This window comes from Mustela erminea, chromosome 16 (assembly GCF_009829155.1).
Source record: "Mustela erminea isolate mMusErm1 chromosome 16, mMusErm1.Pri, whole genome shotgun sequence".
Classification (NCBI taxonomy): Eukaryota; Metazoa; Chordata; class Mammalia; order Carnivora; family Mustelidae; genus Mustela; species Mustela erminea.
Genome location: NC_045629.1, coordinates 85,286,513 through 85,305,745, shown reverse-complemented (window position 1 = coordinate 85,305,745; position 19,233 = coordinate 85,286,513). Strand labels below are relative to the sequence as shown.

The window sequence follows — 19,233 nt, the reverse complement described above, 5'->3', positions numbered from 1 at the left end:
AGCGCCTGCAAACAGTAAAAGTTGAAAATTTCCTTTATTTTGTGAATACACTATATATTTTTCTCTGAAAAATATTCAGTGACTTTTATCTATTTCACGCTCTCTACGGGGCCCCACGGGTGTGAGCAGGAAGGGCTTCGCTCCCGCTGCTTCCCGGTCTGGCGTCCTCCAGCTACGCCGGTGTTTACCAACAGGTCATGTACACAGCATTTCATAAATTCCAATACTTAAGGGGTTTTTGCCAATTTTTGTTACATATTTCTAACTTTGATAATCTTCCCTGTCAAATGCATCTTAAAACACTTATTCTTGGGGCGCCTGGGGGGCTGAGTGGGTTAAAGCCTCTACCTTCGGCTCAGGTCACGATCTCGGGGTCCTGGGATCGAGCCCCGCGTCGGGCTCTCTGCTCGGCGGGGAGCCTGCTTCCTTCTCTCTCTCTGTCTCTCTCTCTGCCGACTTGTGATCTCTGTCTGTCAGATAAATAAATAAAATCTTTAAACACACACACACACACACACACACTTATCCTGTTTTTAAAGAGAATCTTTTCTTGACGATTTTTGATTGGCTTCTTGGACAGACCCAGGTCACAAGCAGGCAGACAGGCGGGCAGAGGCCTGAGCCCCGCAGCGCCCCAGACGCTCGTGTCCTTCGCGCCCAAGTGCGGGACCCGCTCCGCGCACGTGCCTGAGCCGCCCCCGAAACGCGTGTTACCGCGAGGGAACCCGAGTGTGTCCACCGGTCCGCCGACTCACTTACCACCGGGGGCTCCGCTCGGCCCCGTGCGCCCTCCTGCCTCCATCAAGCTGCCGCGGGCTCCGATTCCGGGAACTCGGCCCCGCGTCCCACCGCCGCGGCCGCTTCTCACGCCCGCCTCTTCGCGCCCAGGCCGCAGCGCGCTCTGGCCGCCGCTAGAGCGGCGCTAGAGCACCAAGTCGCCGGGCCTCCGCCGCCTAGAGCGGCGACGCTGGCCCGGAAGTCGGGGGAGGGATTTCCGGGGCCCGGGTCGGGGCAGCGCGGCGGCGGTCCTGGGCGTTGCGCGCGGCGCGGAGCGGTCCCCGGGAGGGGCGGCGCTCGCGAAGGCGAAGCCTCCACGTTGCGCCCGGCGCTGCGGCGGGACGCCGATGCCCCCGTGGCGGGTGCCGGCCTCCGGCGGTCTAGGCAGGACGTCCTGGGCAGAGGGGCGGGGGCTGCTCGGCCTGGGCGGGGTGGGGGGCCTCGGAGGGCGCCTCCGGAGCGGGCGCGAGGGCCACCGTCGGGACGTGCCCGGGACGGCGGAGCCTGCCTCGCCCTGGAGCCCGGCCGCGGGACCGCGGGGCGGCGGGGCAGGTGCGCGGTGAGTGCTGCCTGGCGCGGACGGTTGGGGTGGAGGAGGGGCCCCGGGACTCGGGGCGAACGGCGGACTGGACCGGGCTGCGTGAGAGGCGAGCCGGCCGCCCGGCCTGGAGGCCCCGGGTGGCCCAGTCCCGTCCAGGTGGCGACGAGGCTCGCGGGCCGGGGAGGGGCTCCTCCCTCCCCCTGCGGGTGGAGCGGAGAGACGAGCCGCGGCAGTGTTTCCCGGGCCGGCGGCGGCTGGGGCTGCCGGTCGTCGCTGCTGAGCGCCCGGGTGAGCTCCGAGCCGGAGAATTCGCTCCCAGGCCCGCTGGCCGAGTCCGGTCCCTGAGGTCGTCGTGCTGCCTGTCCGGAGTCCCTGCGGCCCCCGCCCTTGCGCAGGGACCTTGCGTCCCGGAGTCGCAGGGGCTCCGGTCGTGAGCTCCACCCTCGCCGGGGCTCTTTGCTGGGCAGCGGGCCGTACCCGCGGGTTCCAGGGATCGGGATGGGCACAGGGGTGTTGGCGGGCATTCTGTTCCCGCGGCTGCAGCCTGTGCCCTCCCTGGGCGCGATCCCGCATACACCTGGTGAGAAAAACAAGGTGTGAAACGAGCGTAGGTCGTTCTGGAAGGCTGCGTCGGCATCTGGGAAGGGGAGCAGAGAAGCTGGCTGGCAGTGTTTCACCATCAGTCCTTTTTTGCCTTTGAATCTTGAGCATGTCACCCCATTCAGTGACAGCGGTAATAATTTCACGAATTTTAAAATAAAGTGAATGAATATTGTAAATGACAGACTCCCCTTGGGAGAGGGAGAGTGACGGTCCCCCCACAGAGGCAACATCTGCTCCGTTCCGCTGCTCCGTGGCCGGCGCCTTAAGTCCGTGCTCTCCCTGCTGTGACTCTTGTCCGCGCTGTTCCGCTGAGCACCTGTGTCTGTCCTAGTACAGAAACGTGGCGGGTGCCTCACTGTCCGGCAGCCGTGGCCTCTGGTAGTCTGCACCCCAGTGACCCTGCCTCTGAGTACCTTTGCCTCCTATCCTACCTTTTTAACCAGGCATTGCCCTGGGCCTGGTTAAATGCCCGCCTGCCCCAGGGTGCCGCTCCTCCTTGCTGCCTGTTTCCAGATGGTCTCAGCCTGTCAAAGACCAGTGATTTGCTTGGACCAACCCGTGTGGTTCTTGCTATGATTGCAAAATGCCCTTCAGCAACAACCGTTAGGAAATTTTCCAAAAAATAAAGGTTTAGTACTTACAGGACCTGCAGATTAACACACCCAGGCCCACACGGTGAGGTTGCTGGTAATGAGAGAGAGGTGCACTGGCCTGGATGTCTGCTTTTATTGAGGTCAAGGGCGGAGACCTGGGGTTTCGTAGGCTCCTTCTTTATTGATGAATTTAAAACCTGAGAGTGCAGGGGCACCTGGCAGTTGCTTAAATATCTGACTTCAGACCCAGTTCATGATGTCAGGGTCCTGGGATTGAGCCCTAAGTCAAGCTCCCTGCTCAGCGGTGAGTTTGCTTCTCCCTCTCCCTCTGCCCCTCCCCCACACTGGTGCACTACGCTCTCTTTTCTCAAATGAGTAAGTAAGATACTTTTAAAAAATAAAGTAAAACGTAAGAGTGGAAATTTAAAGCACAGGAGGAGAAAAATAACAAGTGGCCAGTAATCGGAATCAACCAAGATTTCAGAAACAATGGAGGCTCAGTCAGGGGATGCCCCCTGGCTCTTTGTCTAGGCCAGTGGCTGGCACTTATTCCATCTTCGAAATGGATGCCTGTTTGCAGCAGGTGCTTCAGCATCAGAGCTTAATTCAGGCACTTGCATTACAAAAAAACAGAACAACTGTCTGGGCTTATACTACATCTTACCCAGCAGGCAGGCAGAGTCCACTGTGCACTTCCGCCAGCATTTCCTTACTTGTCTTCTCCACCCTGGCCAGACGGAAGGGTGATGAGAACCTGTCAGTGGTGCAGTGTGAGTAAGGAGCCACAGGGTATTGCCACAATAGGGGTGGGCCACTGAGCAGGGCATTTGCAGAGACCAGGCAGTGGGAGGGGTGGGGGAAATCACTAATTTCCTCCGTATGGGGATGCTGTCATGTATCCCCTCAGAAGAAGCATTTAGAGCTGGAAGTGAGCCCTGGGAATCTTCACAGGACAAGGGTGTTGATGCCTTCCTTAACTGAGGAAGCTGGTATAGGTTCAGAGTGAGCCCTGGTGTACCAGCGTGAAGAGAGAGAAGGAGGAGCCTGGGAGGGAGCCACTGATGCAGTGGGAAGACAGCTTAGGATGGTGGAGACCTCACTGTGATGCAGCCAGGAGGGCACAACTCAGACACAGTGGTGACGCCATGTGCCCATCTGAAGCAAGGCTGCCCCTGCTGCCCAACTCCTGGAGTTGCTGCTCTGCCTTGAATGGACCTGATGGTCCACCTTCAGGAATGTCAGGAATGAGGCGTGGGCCCACCATGGGTGCGGGCTCTATGGGGCTGTTCTCCTATCCTGGCAGCCTGGGGCCCTTCTAGGGGTGCCCGTAGCACACTGTGCTTACCCTGCCCTGAGGTCAGCATCTTCCCCCTTCCCTGAGACCTAGCACCAGGTCTGCATCAGGTCTGAGGCTATGGGGATGGAAGAGACCCCTGCCTGGTGGGAGTATGGCTCCCCAGAGCGAGCTTTTCTATACACTCACTTGTACCCTTGCTGGTCTCCAGGTCCCAGCCATGCCCAGCCTCAGAGCTCGATCTGAAAAGGCAGAAATGGAGCCCTCAGTTCCTGGACCATCCCCTTGGATCCCTGCAGCCCAGGCCTGTGTGAGTGATGCACCCGTTGTGACCCACGCTGGATCGGCGCTCTGTGATCCCCACTGCTTTGGCTACACTGAGCCAGGAACCACTCCCCCTCACCATCAGCAGCCAGGTACTGGGAGCAGGTTCCGCACTGGTTGCCCTCATTCTGGAGGGACTTTGGCCACGTCACCCTCTGTTTAGCCCCAGGAGGCAACCATGTCATGATTAGGGATGGGGTGTCCCATGGACTTGAGGGCCAAGGCTAGAGATCAGAGAGGAATTTGGCCTGGCCCCAGGCTCTCTCGGTGTGTGGGCAGGACACTGTGTTCCCCCACCTGGCATAGAGGGGTGTGACAACGATGGTTGCCAGCTGAGCCCTGCAGCCCAGCTACCAGGCTGGTGGTAGTCCCCCGCATTTAGGGTACAGCCCTAATTCAGGCCTTGATCCTACTCCCTTCTGGCTGTATTCACACTGCCTTGCCAGTCCCATCCATTTCAGTACTGTAGAGAGGCCTTTCCTGAAGACCCCCCAACTAGCCTGCCTTTTCTGTGGACCCCTTAGCAGTGATTAGGATAGTGACTCAGTGTTAGTTTTCCTTACTGGGATTTGATGGGGGCTGTTTTACAAGAGGACACTCTTCACTACATGGGACCTATGGTCATCCTCAGGACATCTGGGCAGAATACCCCTGTCAGACTCTGTGTCCAGGGAAGGTTGGGCTGATGGCAGTGTTGGTTTGCAAACCTCCTGGACTTCCCAGGTTTAACTTAAACTGGCCTGTGTATATGGAAGGGAAAGACAGACTGAAGAACAAGGCAGGCCACCCAGGCTGGTACGTGACAGTTTAATAAGCAGGGGAACTTCTTGAAGAGGCTCGTCGTAGGCGGCTGTGATAGATCCCAGCACCCACCTGCCACATTGTAAAAGTTGGTATGTGGCCTTACCCAGGGTTAATCACACATGCTGTCTAGAGGGTCACAGCATCACATCACTGTCTCGGCGCTGTGTCCTTGGGCACCTGCTGGATGCAGGGAAGGCAAGCAGAATGTACGTTCAAGGACAGGGAAAAGGATGAGGAGCCTCCGGTCACCTGCATCCAGCTCAGGAGTCCACCAGAGGTCACGTCCTCTTGATGACCTCCCCCAACAGGCAGAGGTGGTACAAGGCAGTCCTGGGTATGTTGGAGCAGGAGAGTTAGGAGGTGAGAGACGTGGTGAAGTCCCTAAGAAGGGGCTCTGAGAGAGAGGCCTGCTGACTGCCCCCAGGCAGAGGCGGGATGTGAACCAAGCGGCTCATAGGACGCTGGGCTGAGAATGGTGAGGGAGGACTGGCCCTGTCCCAGTAAAAATGAAAACAACAACAACAAAAAAAACCCACCAGGCTGATGGTAACTCATATTTAAAAAGCCACTGTGGAACGAAATGGTGGAGCACATAGTTCCAAATACCCAGTCCCCCACAAAAACATCAAAAGATAACAAAACAAAAATCAAGCAGAAAGTACCAGCACCAACTTTGTCAAGAATCTAAATCTAGAAAAGAGGTTTACAACAACCAGGTAAATGGTAAATCAGGAAAAGGCCACTTAAAAATGGCAGGAAAGCTGTGTGGTGTTTTCACCTGCTCTTACCCCAAACACTCCCTGGCTCAATAGCAGTTAAAGGGAGCAGCCTCTGTTCCCAGTGTGGGGAACACACTGGAATGTATGTATGTCATGTATGTCATGGCCCCTGATTCCAAAGGCAGCAAAGACGTTCTTACTCAAAAATTACCGTTTGTCCTGACCTGTGTGGGGTTGGATAAAGGATTGATGCAAAGTGCTTGTCTGTTTCGCCATACTCAGAACTTGGGGCACAAAAGCCCTGGGTTCAAAAACATTGTAGGGGAACTAAAACCCCACAACTGCCTGGGACATTAGTTAATCGTACAGCCAGCCACCGAAAGCCTAGGACGGAAAGCTGGGGAAGCAAGGCCATTCAAAAGCGTCCTTGTATATCAGGGGATTTAGAAAACTGCATCCATGCCCCAGACAGGATATATGCTCAGAAAAAACCTCTGAAGATTATAACTTCCTGTCTGGCTCATCTCTAAGCCAGGAAAAGCAGGAAGCTACAATAGGTACATAGAGTGTTAAAGGAGTACCCCAGCACATACACTGGGAGAGGTGTATTACTTTTCTTTTACTGTTAGTATTCAAGGAAATCTCTGTCAAAACACTAGCTGAATACAAGCTAAAGAAAGACCTCAGTGACCACACGTGACAGAGTAGCTTTAGTTTGCAAAACTTAATTGGAAACTCACTAAATGAACAAATGATTATAGCATTCAACAATCAATAACAGCAAAGCCTGGAGGAGGAGAGACTGACTTACAGTTACTGCAATAAATATTTAAATGTCTAGTTTTTAACAAAAAATTACCACGAATACAAAGAAAAAGGAAAATAAGGGCTGGCCCATTCAAAGGGAAAAAATTAATTGGCAGAAAGTATCCCTTAAAAAGCAGATATTTGACAGACTGTAAACCGACTTTCTTAAATGTGCTCAAAGAGCTAAAAGAAACCAGGAAAACATTGTACAAACAAAATGAAAATATTAAGAGATTTTAAACTTAAACAATTATAAATATATAACTTATACTATGTAATTACGGATTTGAACTAGAACAGGGCTCCTGGGTGGCTCAGTTGACTAACCGTCTGCCTTCAGCTCGGGCCATGATCTTGGGGTCCTGGGATCGAGTCCCACATCAGGCTCCCTGCTCAGTGTGGGGGTGTCTTTCTCCCTCTCCCTTCCTCACCCCCAACTTGTGCTTTCTCTCTTTCTCAGCTAATAAAATCTTCTTTTTAAAGAACTATATGCAAATTCTAGAGTTGAAAGGTGTAATAATTGTAATGAATTCACTAGAGGGATTCAACGGCTGCTTTGAGCAGGCACATTTGAAGATAGAACAATTGAAATTATTCTGTCTCAGAAGCAGGAAGAATAAAGGTTAAAGAAAAGTGAACAGGGTTTAACAGACCTGTGGGATAGCATCACTCAAACCAAGATATACAGAAGAGAGAGAGAGAGAAAGAGGTAGAATATTTGAAGAAACAATGGCCAAAACATCTTAAATTTGATAAAAAGACATGTATCTATACTCTACACAAAAAGCTCAACTCCAACTAGAATAAATTCAAAGAGATTCACATCAAGACTCATTATAATCAAATTGTCAAAGACAGACTCTCGAAAACAAAAAGAAGCAACCCATCTCATATAAGGGTCCTGAATTAGATTAGCAGCCAGTTTCTCATCAGAACCCATGGAGTCCAGAAGGCAGTGGGATGACAGAGTGCTGAGAGAGAAAAAACTGTCAGCCAAGAATTCTTTATCTGGCAAAATTACCCGTCAAAATGATGTTCCCAGATATTTTGAGGTAAATAAAAGCTCAGGATTTTTTTTTAAGATTTTTTTTATTTGACAGAGGGAGAACATGTGTACAAGCGGGGTGGGGGCAGAGGGAGAGGGAGAAGCAGACTCCCTGCTGAGCAGGGAGCCTGAGATCATGACCTTACCATTATTTACATTTATTACCATTATTACTGCCCTTTTAGAAATGCTAAAGTAAATCCTACAGGTTAAGATGAAGGGACACTAGGTAGGAACTGAAAGCCATATAAACGAATAAAAGTCTCTAGTAACGGGTGACTGCATTGTTAACTGTAAAAGCTAGTAATACTGTGTTTTTGGTTTATAACTCCGCTTTTTATTTCCTAAATGATTTAAAAGACAAATTCATAAAAATAATTAAAAATTATGTCATAACATATGAAGATACATTTGTGACAACATGAAGTGGGGAACAGAGGTGTGTGAGAGCAGTGTTTTTTTATGCTGTTTTGGCTAAGTTGTTATCAGTTCAAACTCGATGGTTTCATTCTGTGGTTGTAATGTATAGCGTGGTGACTAGAGTTAACAATACTATACTATATGTTTGAAAATTGCTAAGAAAGTAGAACTTAAAAGTTCTTACCATCAAAAGAAGGGGGTACCTTGCTGATTGAGTTGTTAGAACATACCACTCTTGGTCTTGGGGTCATGAGTTGAGCTCCATGTTGGGTGTAGACATTACTGAAAAAAAAAAGAAAAGACTATATAAGGTGATGAGTGTGTTAACTAACCTTATGATGGTAATCATTTCACAGTTATATTGTTTTAGGGTATTAGGATGTTAATTGTAATCCCCATTATATTTTAAGAAAATATCTTTAAAATATCCATGAAAGGAAGAAAGAAGAAAATTAAGATGGTACACTACAAAAAAAAAAATAATAATAATAACATAAAAGAAGACATTATTAAAGTAAATGGGGGACAAAAATGGTAAAAGATACCAAAAACTAGTAGCAAAATGAAGTAAATCCTTCCTTACCAATAATTAATTATAAAAGGTTTAAACTCTCCAAAGGCAGACATTAACACAGTGGGTAAAAAAGCACAGTCCAACTATATACTGTCTCCAGAGGCTTACTTTAGATCCAAAGACACAAATAAGTTTAAAGTAAAAGGTGATAAAAGATACCACCTGCAAATAAATAGTAACCAAAAGAGCTGGGGCGACTCTACTATAACACCAGAAAAAATAAATGAGGTAAAAACTGTAATGAGAAAAGAAGTACATTATGTGTGGGTAAAAGAATTCAGCAAGAGGGTATAAGCTACAAACATCTACATGCCAAAAGAGAACCCCAAAATATATGGAACACATAGACATTTGAAGGGAGGAGTAAATAATTACACAGTAATACTTGGGAGACTTCAGTACCTCACTTCTAAAAATGGATAGAACATCTCAACAGAAGATCAGTAATGAAATTGAGAACTTGGACAAAAGTAAATAATCAATTAGACCTCATAGGTGTGTACATACATACACTTCCTCAAAGAAGCACATAGTCTTTTCAGGTGTACCTAGTCATTCTCCAAAATAGACCTTATGTTAAGCCACAAAACAAATCTTCATAATAAAAACAGCTGAAATCATGTAACTTATTATCTCTAATCAATAACAGCAGGAAAATTGAAAATTTTACAAATACATAGAAATAACACAATATATTCTTAATCCGTGAGTCAGGAAAAAATTAAAAGGGTAATTAGAAAACACCTGCAGACAAATGACAAAATACGCCACGAGGGCTGTGCCAGAAGGTAAATTTATAGCTGTAATAGATACATTAAAAAGGAAGAAAGATCTGGGGTGCTCAGGTGGCTCAGTTGTTAAGCTTCTGCCTTCAGCTCAGGTCACGATCCCAGAATCCCAGAGTCCTGGGATTGAGCCCCGCATCGGGCTCCCTGCTCAGCGGGAAGCTTGCTTCTCCCTCTCCCACTCGCCCTGATTGTGTTCCCTCTCTTGCTGTGTCTCTCTCTGTTAAATAAATAAAATATTTAAAAACAAAAAAACAGCAGGGCACCTGGGTGACTCAGTGGGTTAAGCCTCTGCCTTCGGCTCAGGTCATGATCTTGGGATCCTGGGATCGAGCTCCGCATTGGGCTCTCTGCTCTCTGCTCAGCGGGGAGCCTGCTTCCCCCTCTCCCTCTGCCTGCCTCTCTACTTGCTTGTGATATCTCTGTCTCTCTCTCTCTCTCTCTGTCAAATAAATAAATAAAATATTTTTAAAAAATAAAAGGAAGAAAGATCTTAAGTCAGTAACCTAAATTTATGTCTAACTTAAGGAAGTATGAAAAGAAGAGTCAACTAAACCCAAAGCTACCAGAAGGAAGGAAATAATAAACATTAGAGAAGATTTAAATAGAAAACATTAGAGAATTAACAAAATCAAAAGTTGGTTTTTTGAAAAGATTAAAATTGACAAACCTTTGGGGTGCCTGGGTGGCTCAGTGGGTTAAGCCTCTGCCCTCAGCTCAGGTCTTGGTCTCAGGGTCCTGGGATCAAGCCCCACATCAGGCCCTGCTTCCCCCTCTCTCTCTGCCTGTTGCTCTGTCTGCTTGTGATCTCTTTCTCTCTTTCAAATAAATAAATTATTTTTTTAAACATTGACAAACCTTTGAAGACACAAATAACAAAAATCAGAAGTGGACATTACTACCTATCCTTAAAAAAGTGAACAGGAGTATAAGAGAAGACTGTTAACAGTTGTGTACTGAGAGATTAGATAAACTACATGAAAGAGAAATTCCTAAAGACAAACAAAAAAATTACCAAAGTGACTCAAGAATGAAGTATTATGGGACACTTGGGTGGCTCAGTGGGTTAAGCCTCTGCGTTTGGCTCAGGTCATGATCTCGGGTCCTGGGATTGAGCCCCCGCATCGGGGAGCCTACTTCCCCCTCTCTCTCTGCCTCCCTCTCTGCCTACTTGTGATCTCTATCTGTCAAATGAATAAATAAAATCTTAAAAAAAAAAAAAGGACAAAGTATTGTACCCCATGGATGTAACCCAGGAATACCAAGGTAGTTCAAGGTATCAACCAATCTGTGTCATTTACCATATAATAGAATGAAGGAGGAAAATGATAATCATCTCAATTGATGCAGAAAAGTATTTGACAAAATCAAACACCCTTTGTGATTTAAAAAAAGAGAGAAAGAAAAATATGGAAAACTCAAGGGAACCTCCTTAACATAATAAAGGGCATTCATGAAGAACCCACAGCTAGCATTATACACAATAGTGAAAGATTAAAGTCTTTTCCCTAGTGATGAGGAAAGTATGCCCGTCTTACTACTGCTATCCAGCATTGCACTGGAAGTTTAACCAGAGCACTCAGGAAAGAAGAAGAAGTAAGACGTTCGAAGTGAGAAGGAAGATGGAAAACGATCTCTGTTTGCATAAGACATGACCCCATATATAGAATATCCAGTAGAATCCACTAAAAAGGTATAAGAAGTAATAAATGAATTCAGCCAAGTTTCAGGGTACAAGTCAAGACACAAAATCAATTGTTTCTATATACCACAATGACCAATCTGAAAAGGAAATTAAGAAAACTTCATTTAAATATCATCAAAGGGAAAAATAGGGGCACCTGGGTGGCTCAGTTGGTTAGGCATCTGCCTTCGGCTGAGATCATGATCTCAGGGTCCTAGGACCAAGCCCCAAGTCAGGCTCCCTCATCAGTGGGATGTCTGCTTCTCCCTTTCCCTCTGTCCCACCCCCATATCCCCTCTCATTCTCCCTCAAATAAATAAAATCTTCTTAAAAAGAAAAAACCTACAAATAAATTTAACCAAGGAAGTGAAATACTTGTTTCCTGAGAATTACAAAGTCTTGATAAAAGAAATCAACAAATACATAAATAGTTAGACAGTGAGTCCATGGACTGAACTTAATTGGGTTACAGTGTCTGTGCTATCCAGAGAAATCTGCAAATTCAATACAAACCATATCAAAATTCCAACAGCTTTTTTTGCAGGAATTGAAAAGCCCTCAGATTTATACAGAATTACAAAAGGCCCCAAACAGTTAAAACAAGCTTGAAAAGGAAAAACAAGAGAACTCATACTCACCAGTTTCAGAAATTACTACAAAGTTTTAATAATCAAAACAATTTGGTACTGACATAAAGCTGTACACAGAGATCAATGGAATAGAATTGAGAGTCTAGAAATAAACCCAGACATCTGTGACAAATTGATCTGCAAATTGAAGTCAAGACTATTCAGCAGGAAAAGATAATTTTTCAACAGGTGATGCTGGGACAAGTGGATATCCACATGCAAAAGAATAAACTGGGACCCCTACTTCACACCATATACAGAAAACAATTCAGAATGACCCAACAACCTAAATAAAGAGCTGAAATCATAAAAGTCTTAAAACAGGGATAAATTTTCATAACATTGGGTTTGGCAGTGGATTCTTAGTTCTGACACCAAAAGCGTTAGGAATAAGAGGAAAAAATAGGTAAGATGGACTTTATCACAGTTTAAAACTTTTGGGTATCAAAGGACTTTATCAAGAAAGTAAAAAGACATCCTACAGAATGGGAAAAAGCCTTAGCAAGCAAATTGTATTTCTGGTAACAGTCTAGCATTCAGAATATACAAAGAACCCTTAAAACCCAACAATAAAAAGACAACCCAATTTAAGATGGCCAAAGGACTTAAATAAATGCTTTTTGAAAGAAAATATGCAAATGGCCAACAAGTATATGAAAAGATGCTTAAATTCATTAGTCATTTGAGAAATGCAAATCAAAACCACAAGGAGATAACCACACCCACTAAAGTGGCTGTAATGTTTCAGTATGTCACAAGTGTTGTCAAGGGTGTAGACAAATTGAAACTCATACATTGCTGGTGGGAATGTGAAGTGGTCCAACCACTGTGTAATAAAATTTGGCCATTCCTCAAAAGTTTAAACATACCATTGCTATAGGACCCAGCAATGCTAGATAAATATGTGAAGAGTTGAAGACAGATACTCAAACATGGACCTATACATCGTGATCATAAAAGCACTACTCATAGTGTCAAAAGAAAACAGCCTAGATGTCCATCAGTGGAAAATACAGTATATCCATACAATGGAATATTACTCAGACCAAAAAAAGGGGGAGCATGAAGCAGTGATAGATGCTACAAGGTGGCTGAACTTGGAAAAACATTAGTGAAAAGTGAAAGAACCACACCTGAAAGTTCCATGTGATATGATTCCGTTTATATGGGATATCAGGAGTGGATAAATGCCGAGTGCAGATTGCCAAGAGTCCAGGAGGAGAGATGCAAACTGATGAGTTAAGAGGCTAGTTTGCAGTGATGGCACTGTTTTGGAATTAGAGGTGTCATGGCACAACATTGTGAATGTAGTAAATGCCACTTAAATGTTTTAAACAATTTTGTTTGTAAATCTTGCCTCTGTAAATAAAGTAAATGTAAGCCCACTCAGGAGACAGAAGACTAGTGGGGCCTCCACCTGAGCTTGTGCTGACACTTGGGCGTCGGTGCTGGGGGTGGCTGGGTTAGGTGCCAGGTCAGATGACTGCTGTGCCTCCCACAGCAGCCAGTGCACCACAGGCCCGCGCGGCACTCCCATGAGCATGGCTTTGACCTGGGTTCTTACCTAAACTGTGTCCCATAAACCCAGAAGCCATTAATCATAAAGGTCTGCAGTGACTGCTTTCTCTCAGGAAATACTAAGGGATTTATTGTGTTCTAGATGGACTCAGAATCCTCTCTCTTTTCTGCAGTGGGGACCAGTCATGGGGGCAGTAAGGATGGTGCAAGAAGCTCCATTTGTTTTCAAATCTTTCTTTGCCCTTAAACCCAGTTTTTGCTGTTTTAAAAGATTTTATTTTTAAGTAATCTCTGCACCAACATGGGCAACATGGAGCCCAAATCTACAACCCTAGGATCAAGAGTCACATGCTCCACTGACGGAGCCAGCCAGGCGCCTCCCATTAAACCCAACTCTGTGTGTGTGTGTGTGTGTGTGTGTGTGTGTGTGTGTGTGAGTGTGTGAGAGAGAGAGAGAGAAGGGAAACCACATTTCCAATTTTACATTTCCTTTCAAAAGAGAAACTTTCATCATTTTTCCAACAATTGTAAAGTTGCAGAGAACTACATCAGATTTAATAAATCTCAAGTGACCTCTCACCATCCTCACCCGCAGGTTCCAGGTCAGCAGTGGCGTGGGGCTGAAAACCAGTCATTGCCACCATCTCCTGAGCCACACTAGTGATTTTATTTTAGGGTCATCAGACTGTGGCCCACGGGCCAGATCCAACTAACCAGGGATTGTTTGGGGGGTTTTGTTGGTTTTTTGTTTAATGGCCTGCAAGCAAAGAATGGTTTGAGGTTTTTCCAGGGTTGTAACAAAGCAGACCATATAACCATACCATACAACCACAAAGCCTAAAATGGGTACCCTGTGACCAATTATGGGAACGCTCCATTGACTCCTATGTGTTATTCCCTTCTGGCCCCTACTCCATATCCAGCCAGAGGCAGGTGCGACTATCCCTGGGTCAGTTGCTGCGGGCTCTGGGGGGGGCATGGTGGTCTTTGGACCAACCTGTGCAGACCGTTGTTTCCCTTAGCAACCTCCCTGTCCCTGCAGCCCTCAGTGAGCCCTCCCCCAATTACTCCTAGGAGCCTAGCCTTATGTGGACATTTCCTAGACACCCCCAGGTCCAGGGCTTCTGACCTGGGGAGCTCTGAGACTCAGAAGAACATGGTCAGCCCGTGTGCAGCACGTGATGATAGGCCTGTCTGAGGGTCAGCAGGAGGGTAAAGCACAGCACCTGTGTGGCTGAGTTCATAGGAGAGAATGTGACACAAACTCCATGCAGGGGACAAGGAGTGTGCCGGGGCTTCCAGATGTGTGGGCATGGCAGGCAGACAGGCTGAGTGTGTAGCCAGGCCAGGTCTGCATTGAGGTCATTCTGGTGGCTCCAGAGGGAGTAGAAGTGTCCAGATGAGGCAGGGACACAGAATACTGTTAGATCCTAGACCTTCCAGATGGGACGATGCAGTGTCAGCCTGAACTGAGGGGCCATTCAGAGGGCAGTGAGCCCAACGAAGTATTGGGAAGGGTGTCCATCCACCTACTCAGCACCACTGACTGTGGCCAGATGAGGGGTCGCTCCAGTCCCGGGATATGGGGCCCTGTCAGGGAGCGATCAGGGCTGTACAGAAGTACTGGAGGGGCAATGGAGGGGCAATGATCAGAGATTGTCTCCAGTGAATTATGTTTGCACAGACACCGGGCAGAAGTGAAGGAGGAGGTGGTGCAGTCACTTAAGCATCCGACTCTTAATTGTGACTCAGATCATGGTCCAGCTCCATGCAGAGTCTGCTTAAGTTTCTCCCTCTCCCCCTTCCTCATGCTCATTCTCTCTCTTTCTCTCTAAAATAAACAAATCTTTAAAAAAAAAAAAAAAGTGAAGGAGCATGAGAACCATCTGGGGAGTGCTCCAAGCACCGCAGATCCTAAGGTGAATGTATCCATCCTGCTCCGGGAACAAGAGCAGCAGTGAGGGTGAGTTCAGAAAGGGCCTGGGAGAATGTTGGAGTGCTCTGATGTTACGGGGATGTCTGTGGGCAGCAGGGGAGGGTGGAAGGCCAGGTAAGCTAGTCAACATCCAGGCAGGAAAAGACAGCCACAGAGTGGTCCGGGTGTTTGATTGAAACAGAGACTTAAGATCTGCGCTCAGCTGGGTGATCCAGGGGAGTGAGGGTTTCCTTGTTCCTTCAGATGTGAGGGAGAGAAGAGGGGAGGTGACAGAGCCCTTCTGATGGCTGAGGAACCTTGTGCACATTTCTGCCTCCAGAATGGTGGGCACGGCAGCTTTACCATTGTACCAGGGCACAAAGTTGTCCAGCTACGACTGTCAGAATTGCAGGTTTGGTAGGACAGTGCACAGTCTCTGAAGCCGCCTCTGTTGAACAGGACAGAATCTGGTGTTTTAGGTAAGTCCCCACTGCCATGCAATCTCTGAAAGGAACAGTCCCTTTCTGCACCTGCCAGCAGAGAGCGCACCTGTCCCTACTGGTGACTCCTGAAGCAAGGTCTGAATGCTGTTAGTTGGTGCTAAAAAAAATATCGGCCCAAGAAACACTGTGGGAAAGACAAAAGAGTTAAAGTGAGTAACAGTATAGCATGAGGTGTAGACTTGCTGTTGATCTGCAGTGGGAGAGGGAGACAGAGATGCCCCCGTTGAGGGGCATCTGGAGTTGTACTTAAAGCAGTAGGGAGCTGCAGGTGATTTCCTGAGATGTGGGTCATGGGGGTGACCGTCAGTCTTGTAGGTTGAAGGGCCCTGCTGCCTCATCCCCTCAGAGCCGTTCCAGCCCCCTCTCTCGTCCCCTTGAGAGATTTGGGACTGCCACTCCCAGTGGGTCACACATTCCCAGATGTGTCATCAGTATTTTCCTGTTCCCTTCCAAGTGGCTTTGTTTGTCATTTCAGATTGGGACACCAGCACTAAGGGCAAGGAATTTCTTCAGAAGAAAGAAGTTTCTGAGGATTTGGAATCACAAGTGGAAATATCAGAAAACTATACCAGTGATTTTTCCCAGGCGCCTGAGCTTGGAGAATTCTGTGATGATGTAATGGAGGGAGATTGGGGAATTCCTGACAGGGAGAGACGGGTGCAGTCACTCTACCATGAGGGAGGCTTCACACCAGTGGCAGTGCTCCTTAGGAGCCCCTTAGAAAAAGAGCTGGGCTGTGATGACTTTGTAAGAAGCCTCAGTCTGAGCCCAAACCCAACAGTGTCTCAGGGAATTCCTACAGAAGAGACGCCACATCTGTATGACATGTGTGGCCACAGCTTCCAGCACAGTATGGACTTAAGTAGCCATGAGGGCCTTCACATAGCCGAAAGCCCACTCATTTGCAGTGATTGTGGGAAAACCTTCAGGGGAAACCCTGATCTTATTCAGCATCAGATAACCCATACTGGACAGAAATCCTTCATATGCAGTGAATGTGGAAAATCCTTCAGCCAGAACTCATTTCTTAAAAATCATCAAAGGTCTCATGTGAGTGAAAAACCCTATCAGTGCAGTGAGTGCAGGAAAACCTTCAGTGTGCACTCACACCTCATTAGGCATCAGATTAACCACAGCGGAGAGAAGCCTTATGTATGCAATGATTGTGGAAAAGGCTTCAGCCAGAACTCAAGCCTTCAAAAGCACCAGAAGTCTCACATGAGTGAGAAGCCCTATGAATGCAGTGAATGTGGGAAGGCTTTTCGGCGGAGCTCAAACCTCATCCAGCATCAAAGAATTCATTCTGGAGAGAAGCCGTACGTGTGCAACGAATGTGGGAAGGCCTTTAGGCGGAGCTCAAATCTCATTAAGCACCACAGGATTCACACAGGTGAGAAACCTTTTCAGTGTAATGAGTGTGGGAAAGCATTCAGCCAGAGCTCACACCTGAGGAAGCATCAGAGGGTTCACACTGGAGAGAGACCTTATGAGTGTAATGAGTGTGGCAAACCATTCAGCCGGGTTTCCAACCTCATTAAGCATCACAGGGTTCACACTGGAGAGAAACCTTATAAGTGCAGTGACTGCGGGAAGGCCTTCAGTCAGAGCTCGAGCCTCATTCAGCATCGGAGAATTCACACTGGAGAAAAGCCTCATGTATGTAATGTGTGTGGAAAAGCCTTTAGTTACAGCTCGGTGCTCAGAAAACACCAGATAATCCACACAGGGGAGAAGCCGTACGAATGTAGCATCTGTGGGAAGGCCTTCAGTCACAGCTCAGCCCTCATTCAGCATCAGGGTGTACACACGGGTGATAAGCCCTATGAGTGTCGCGAATGTGGAAAAACATTTGGTCGGAGCTCCAACCTCATCCTTCACCAGCGAGTTCACACTGGAGAGAAACCCTACGAATGTACCGAATGTGGAAAAACCTTCAGCCAGAGTTCAACTCTGATTCAGCATCAGAGAATCCATAATGGATTGAAACCCCATGAATGTAACCAGTGTGGTAAAGCCTTCAACCGAAGCTCAAACCTCATACACCACCAGAAAGTTCACACTGGAGAGAAGCCATACACGTGTGTCCAGTGTGGTAAGGGCTTCAGCCAGAGTTCACACCTTATTCAGCATCAGATAATCCACACTGGTGAAAGGCCGTATAAGTGCAGTGAGTGTGGGAAGGCCTTCAGTCAGCGTTCAGTTCTCATCCAGCACCAGAGGATCCACACTGGCGTGAAGCCCTATGACTGCTCTGCTTGTGGGAAAGCATTCAGCCAGCGGTCCAAGTTGGTCAAACACCAGCTGATCCACACCAGGGAATGAAACAGCTCCATTCCCAACTCCTCTGCCCATGTCCCAGCTTCACCCGCCCCCCAGACTTGAAGCTAGGTGCGCTTGCTCTCCTCTACCCCCACATCCCACTGTCCACAAAGCCCAGACCCTCCTTCCCCTGCCAGCACTCCTGCTTCCTGTGACCTCTTGTTTCTTGTTTGTTTTGCTTGTACATTTTGTTATCAGACTGCCACAATTGTTAGGAGGGGAAAGGTGATAGAAGTGTCATGTTCACAAATAGAGTTTATTACTATAATCAAACAGAACCAAAAAAGTAAACTAACATTTGGTTTTAAATAACATAGGAATGCTTTTCTTTGGTAATTAGAGTGAACTCTTTGTCTATGGTTATAATTGATAGTCTTCTTACATAAAATCAGGTCAAGAGTTTCTCTGCTCTGACTACAGCCATCCTCCCCCAGAAGTGGTGTGCAGTCATTACAAGTTCCTCACCCTTTCTTGTCCCTCCTGTGCAGTCACTAGATGCAAGATTCCTTCTGCCTTTCCTTTGTGCAGGATCTGAGGTCATGCTTTCTTACAGTCAAACTCAGGGCTGCTGTGCAGTTATGCAAGCAGCTGTTTCCCACCCTCTGTCCCTGTGCCTTATGATCCTGGCCACTGGCCCCACAGAGGCCTGCCCTCTCCATGTCCTTCCTATTCTCACAAGCTCCCAGGCTCAGTTTTCTCCCACGCCCCCTCATCTCCAGTTATGGAGCACCTGTGTCTGCCCCTAGTAGGTGGGGACTGACCTCTCCTTAGTCCCCAGAGCTGTGCCCTTCTCAGTGATCAGTGGGAGTTGTCCCAGAAGCAACACATCTGCCACCAGAGAAGACCTTGATGCCAGCCAGACCATCCCAACTTAGAGGTATCCAAGGGTAGGTGGACAGAGAGGCACCTCCTGTGTTTTTCCAGGAGGAAAGGCATAACAGACAGATGTAGTCAGGTTTGCAGTTAGGGTAGGAAGGTAGGGGCTTGGCTTTTGTGCTTTCAAGAAAGTAGAGGCAGAGCCATCAGTTGCAAATGAGGGAGAGATTTGAAGAGGGAAGTGTGGGAGAGTTGGTTCAAGGGTGCACAGGTCAGGCTTGGGCTACAGTGGGCTGCCTACCCTTCTCTTAGAAGCCATCAGAGGAGTGCATCACTGCTCATCTCCTCCCCTCCACTTCAGCCCCACCTTCCCAAGGAAACACCCTAGACAAGAAGTACCACATTTGCAGTTTTACTGACACCGTTCCTCTGCTAACCCGCCAAGTCACTTGCTCATCTTCCCACCCCATGGAGACCTCCATCTGTTCACCCTCATGCTTCCTCATGCTCAGGAAACCCTTTCTGGCTTCACTTTCCCCCTTGTCCAGCCTGGATTCCATCCT

At 47.6% G+C, this 19,233-nt stretch overlaps 1 protein-coding gene across 5 annotated transcripts; it reads left to right on the top strand.

The window, feature by feature from the left end:
* Positions 1–993: 993 nt before the first annotated feature.
* ZNF16 (zinc finger protein 16) lies at positions 994–18,287 on the top strand. 5 transcript variants are annotated; one of them, XM_032315649.1, is made up of 3 exons: positions 994–1,329; positions 4,020–4,224; positions 16,011–18,287. In XM_032315649.1, exons 2-3 carry the CDS (start codon positions 4,029–4,031, stop codon positions 17,855–17,857), a joined length of 2,043 nt encoding a protein of 680 aa, XP_032171540.1. In that variant the 5' UTR covers positions 994–1,329; positions 4,020–4,028; the 3' UTR covers positions 17,858–18,287. The 5 variants fall into 5 exon arrangements, with proteins under 5 accessions (XP_032171540.1, XP_032171539.1, XP_032171538.1 ...); XM_032315648.1 differs by having other exon boundaries at positions 994–1,336; XM_032315647.1 differs by lacking the exon at positions 994–1,329 and adding an exon at positions 1,359–2,051.
* The last annotated feature ends 946 nt before the right edge of the window (positions 18,288–19,233 follow it).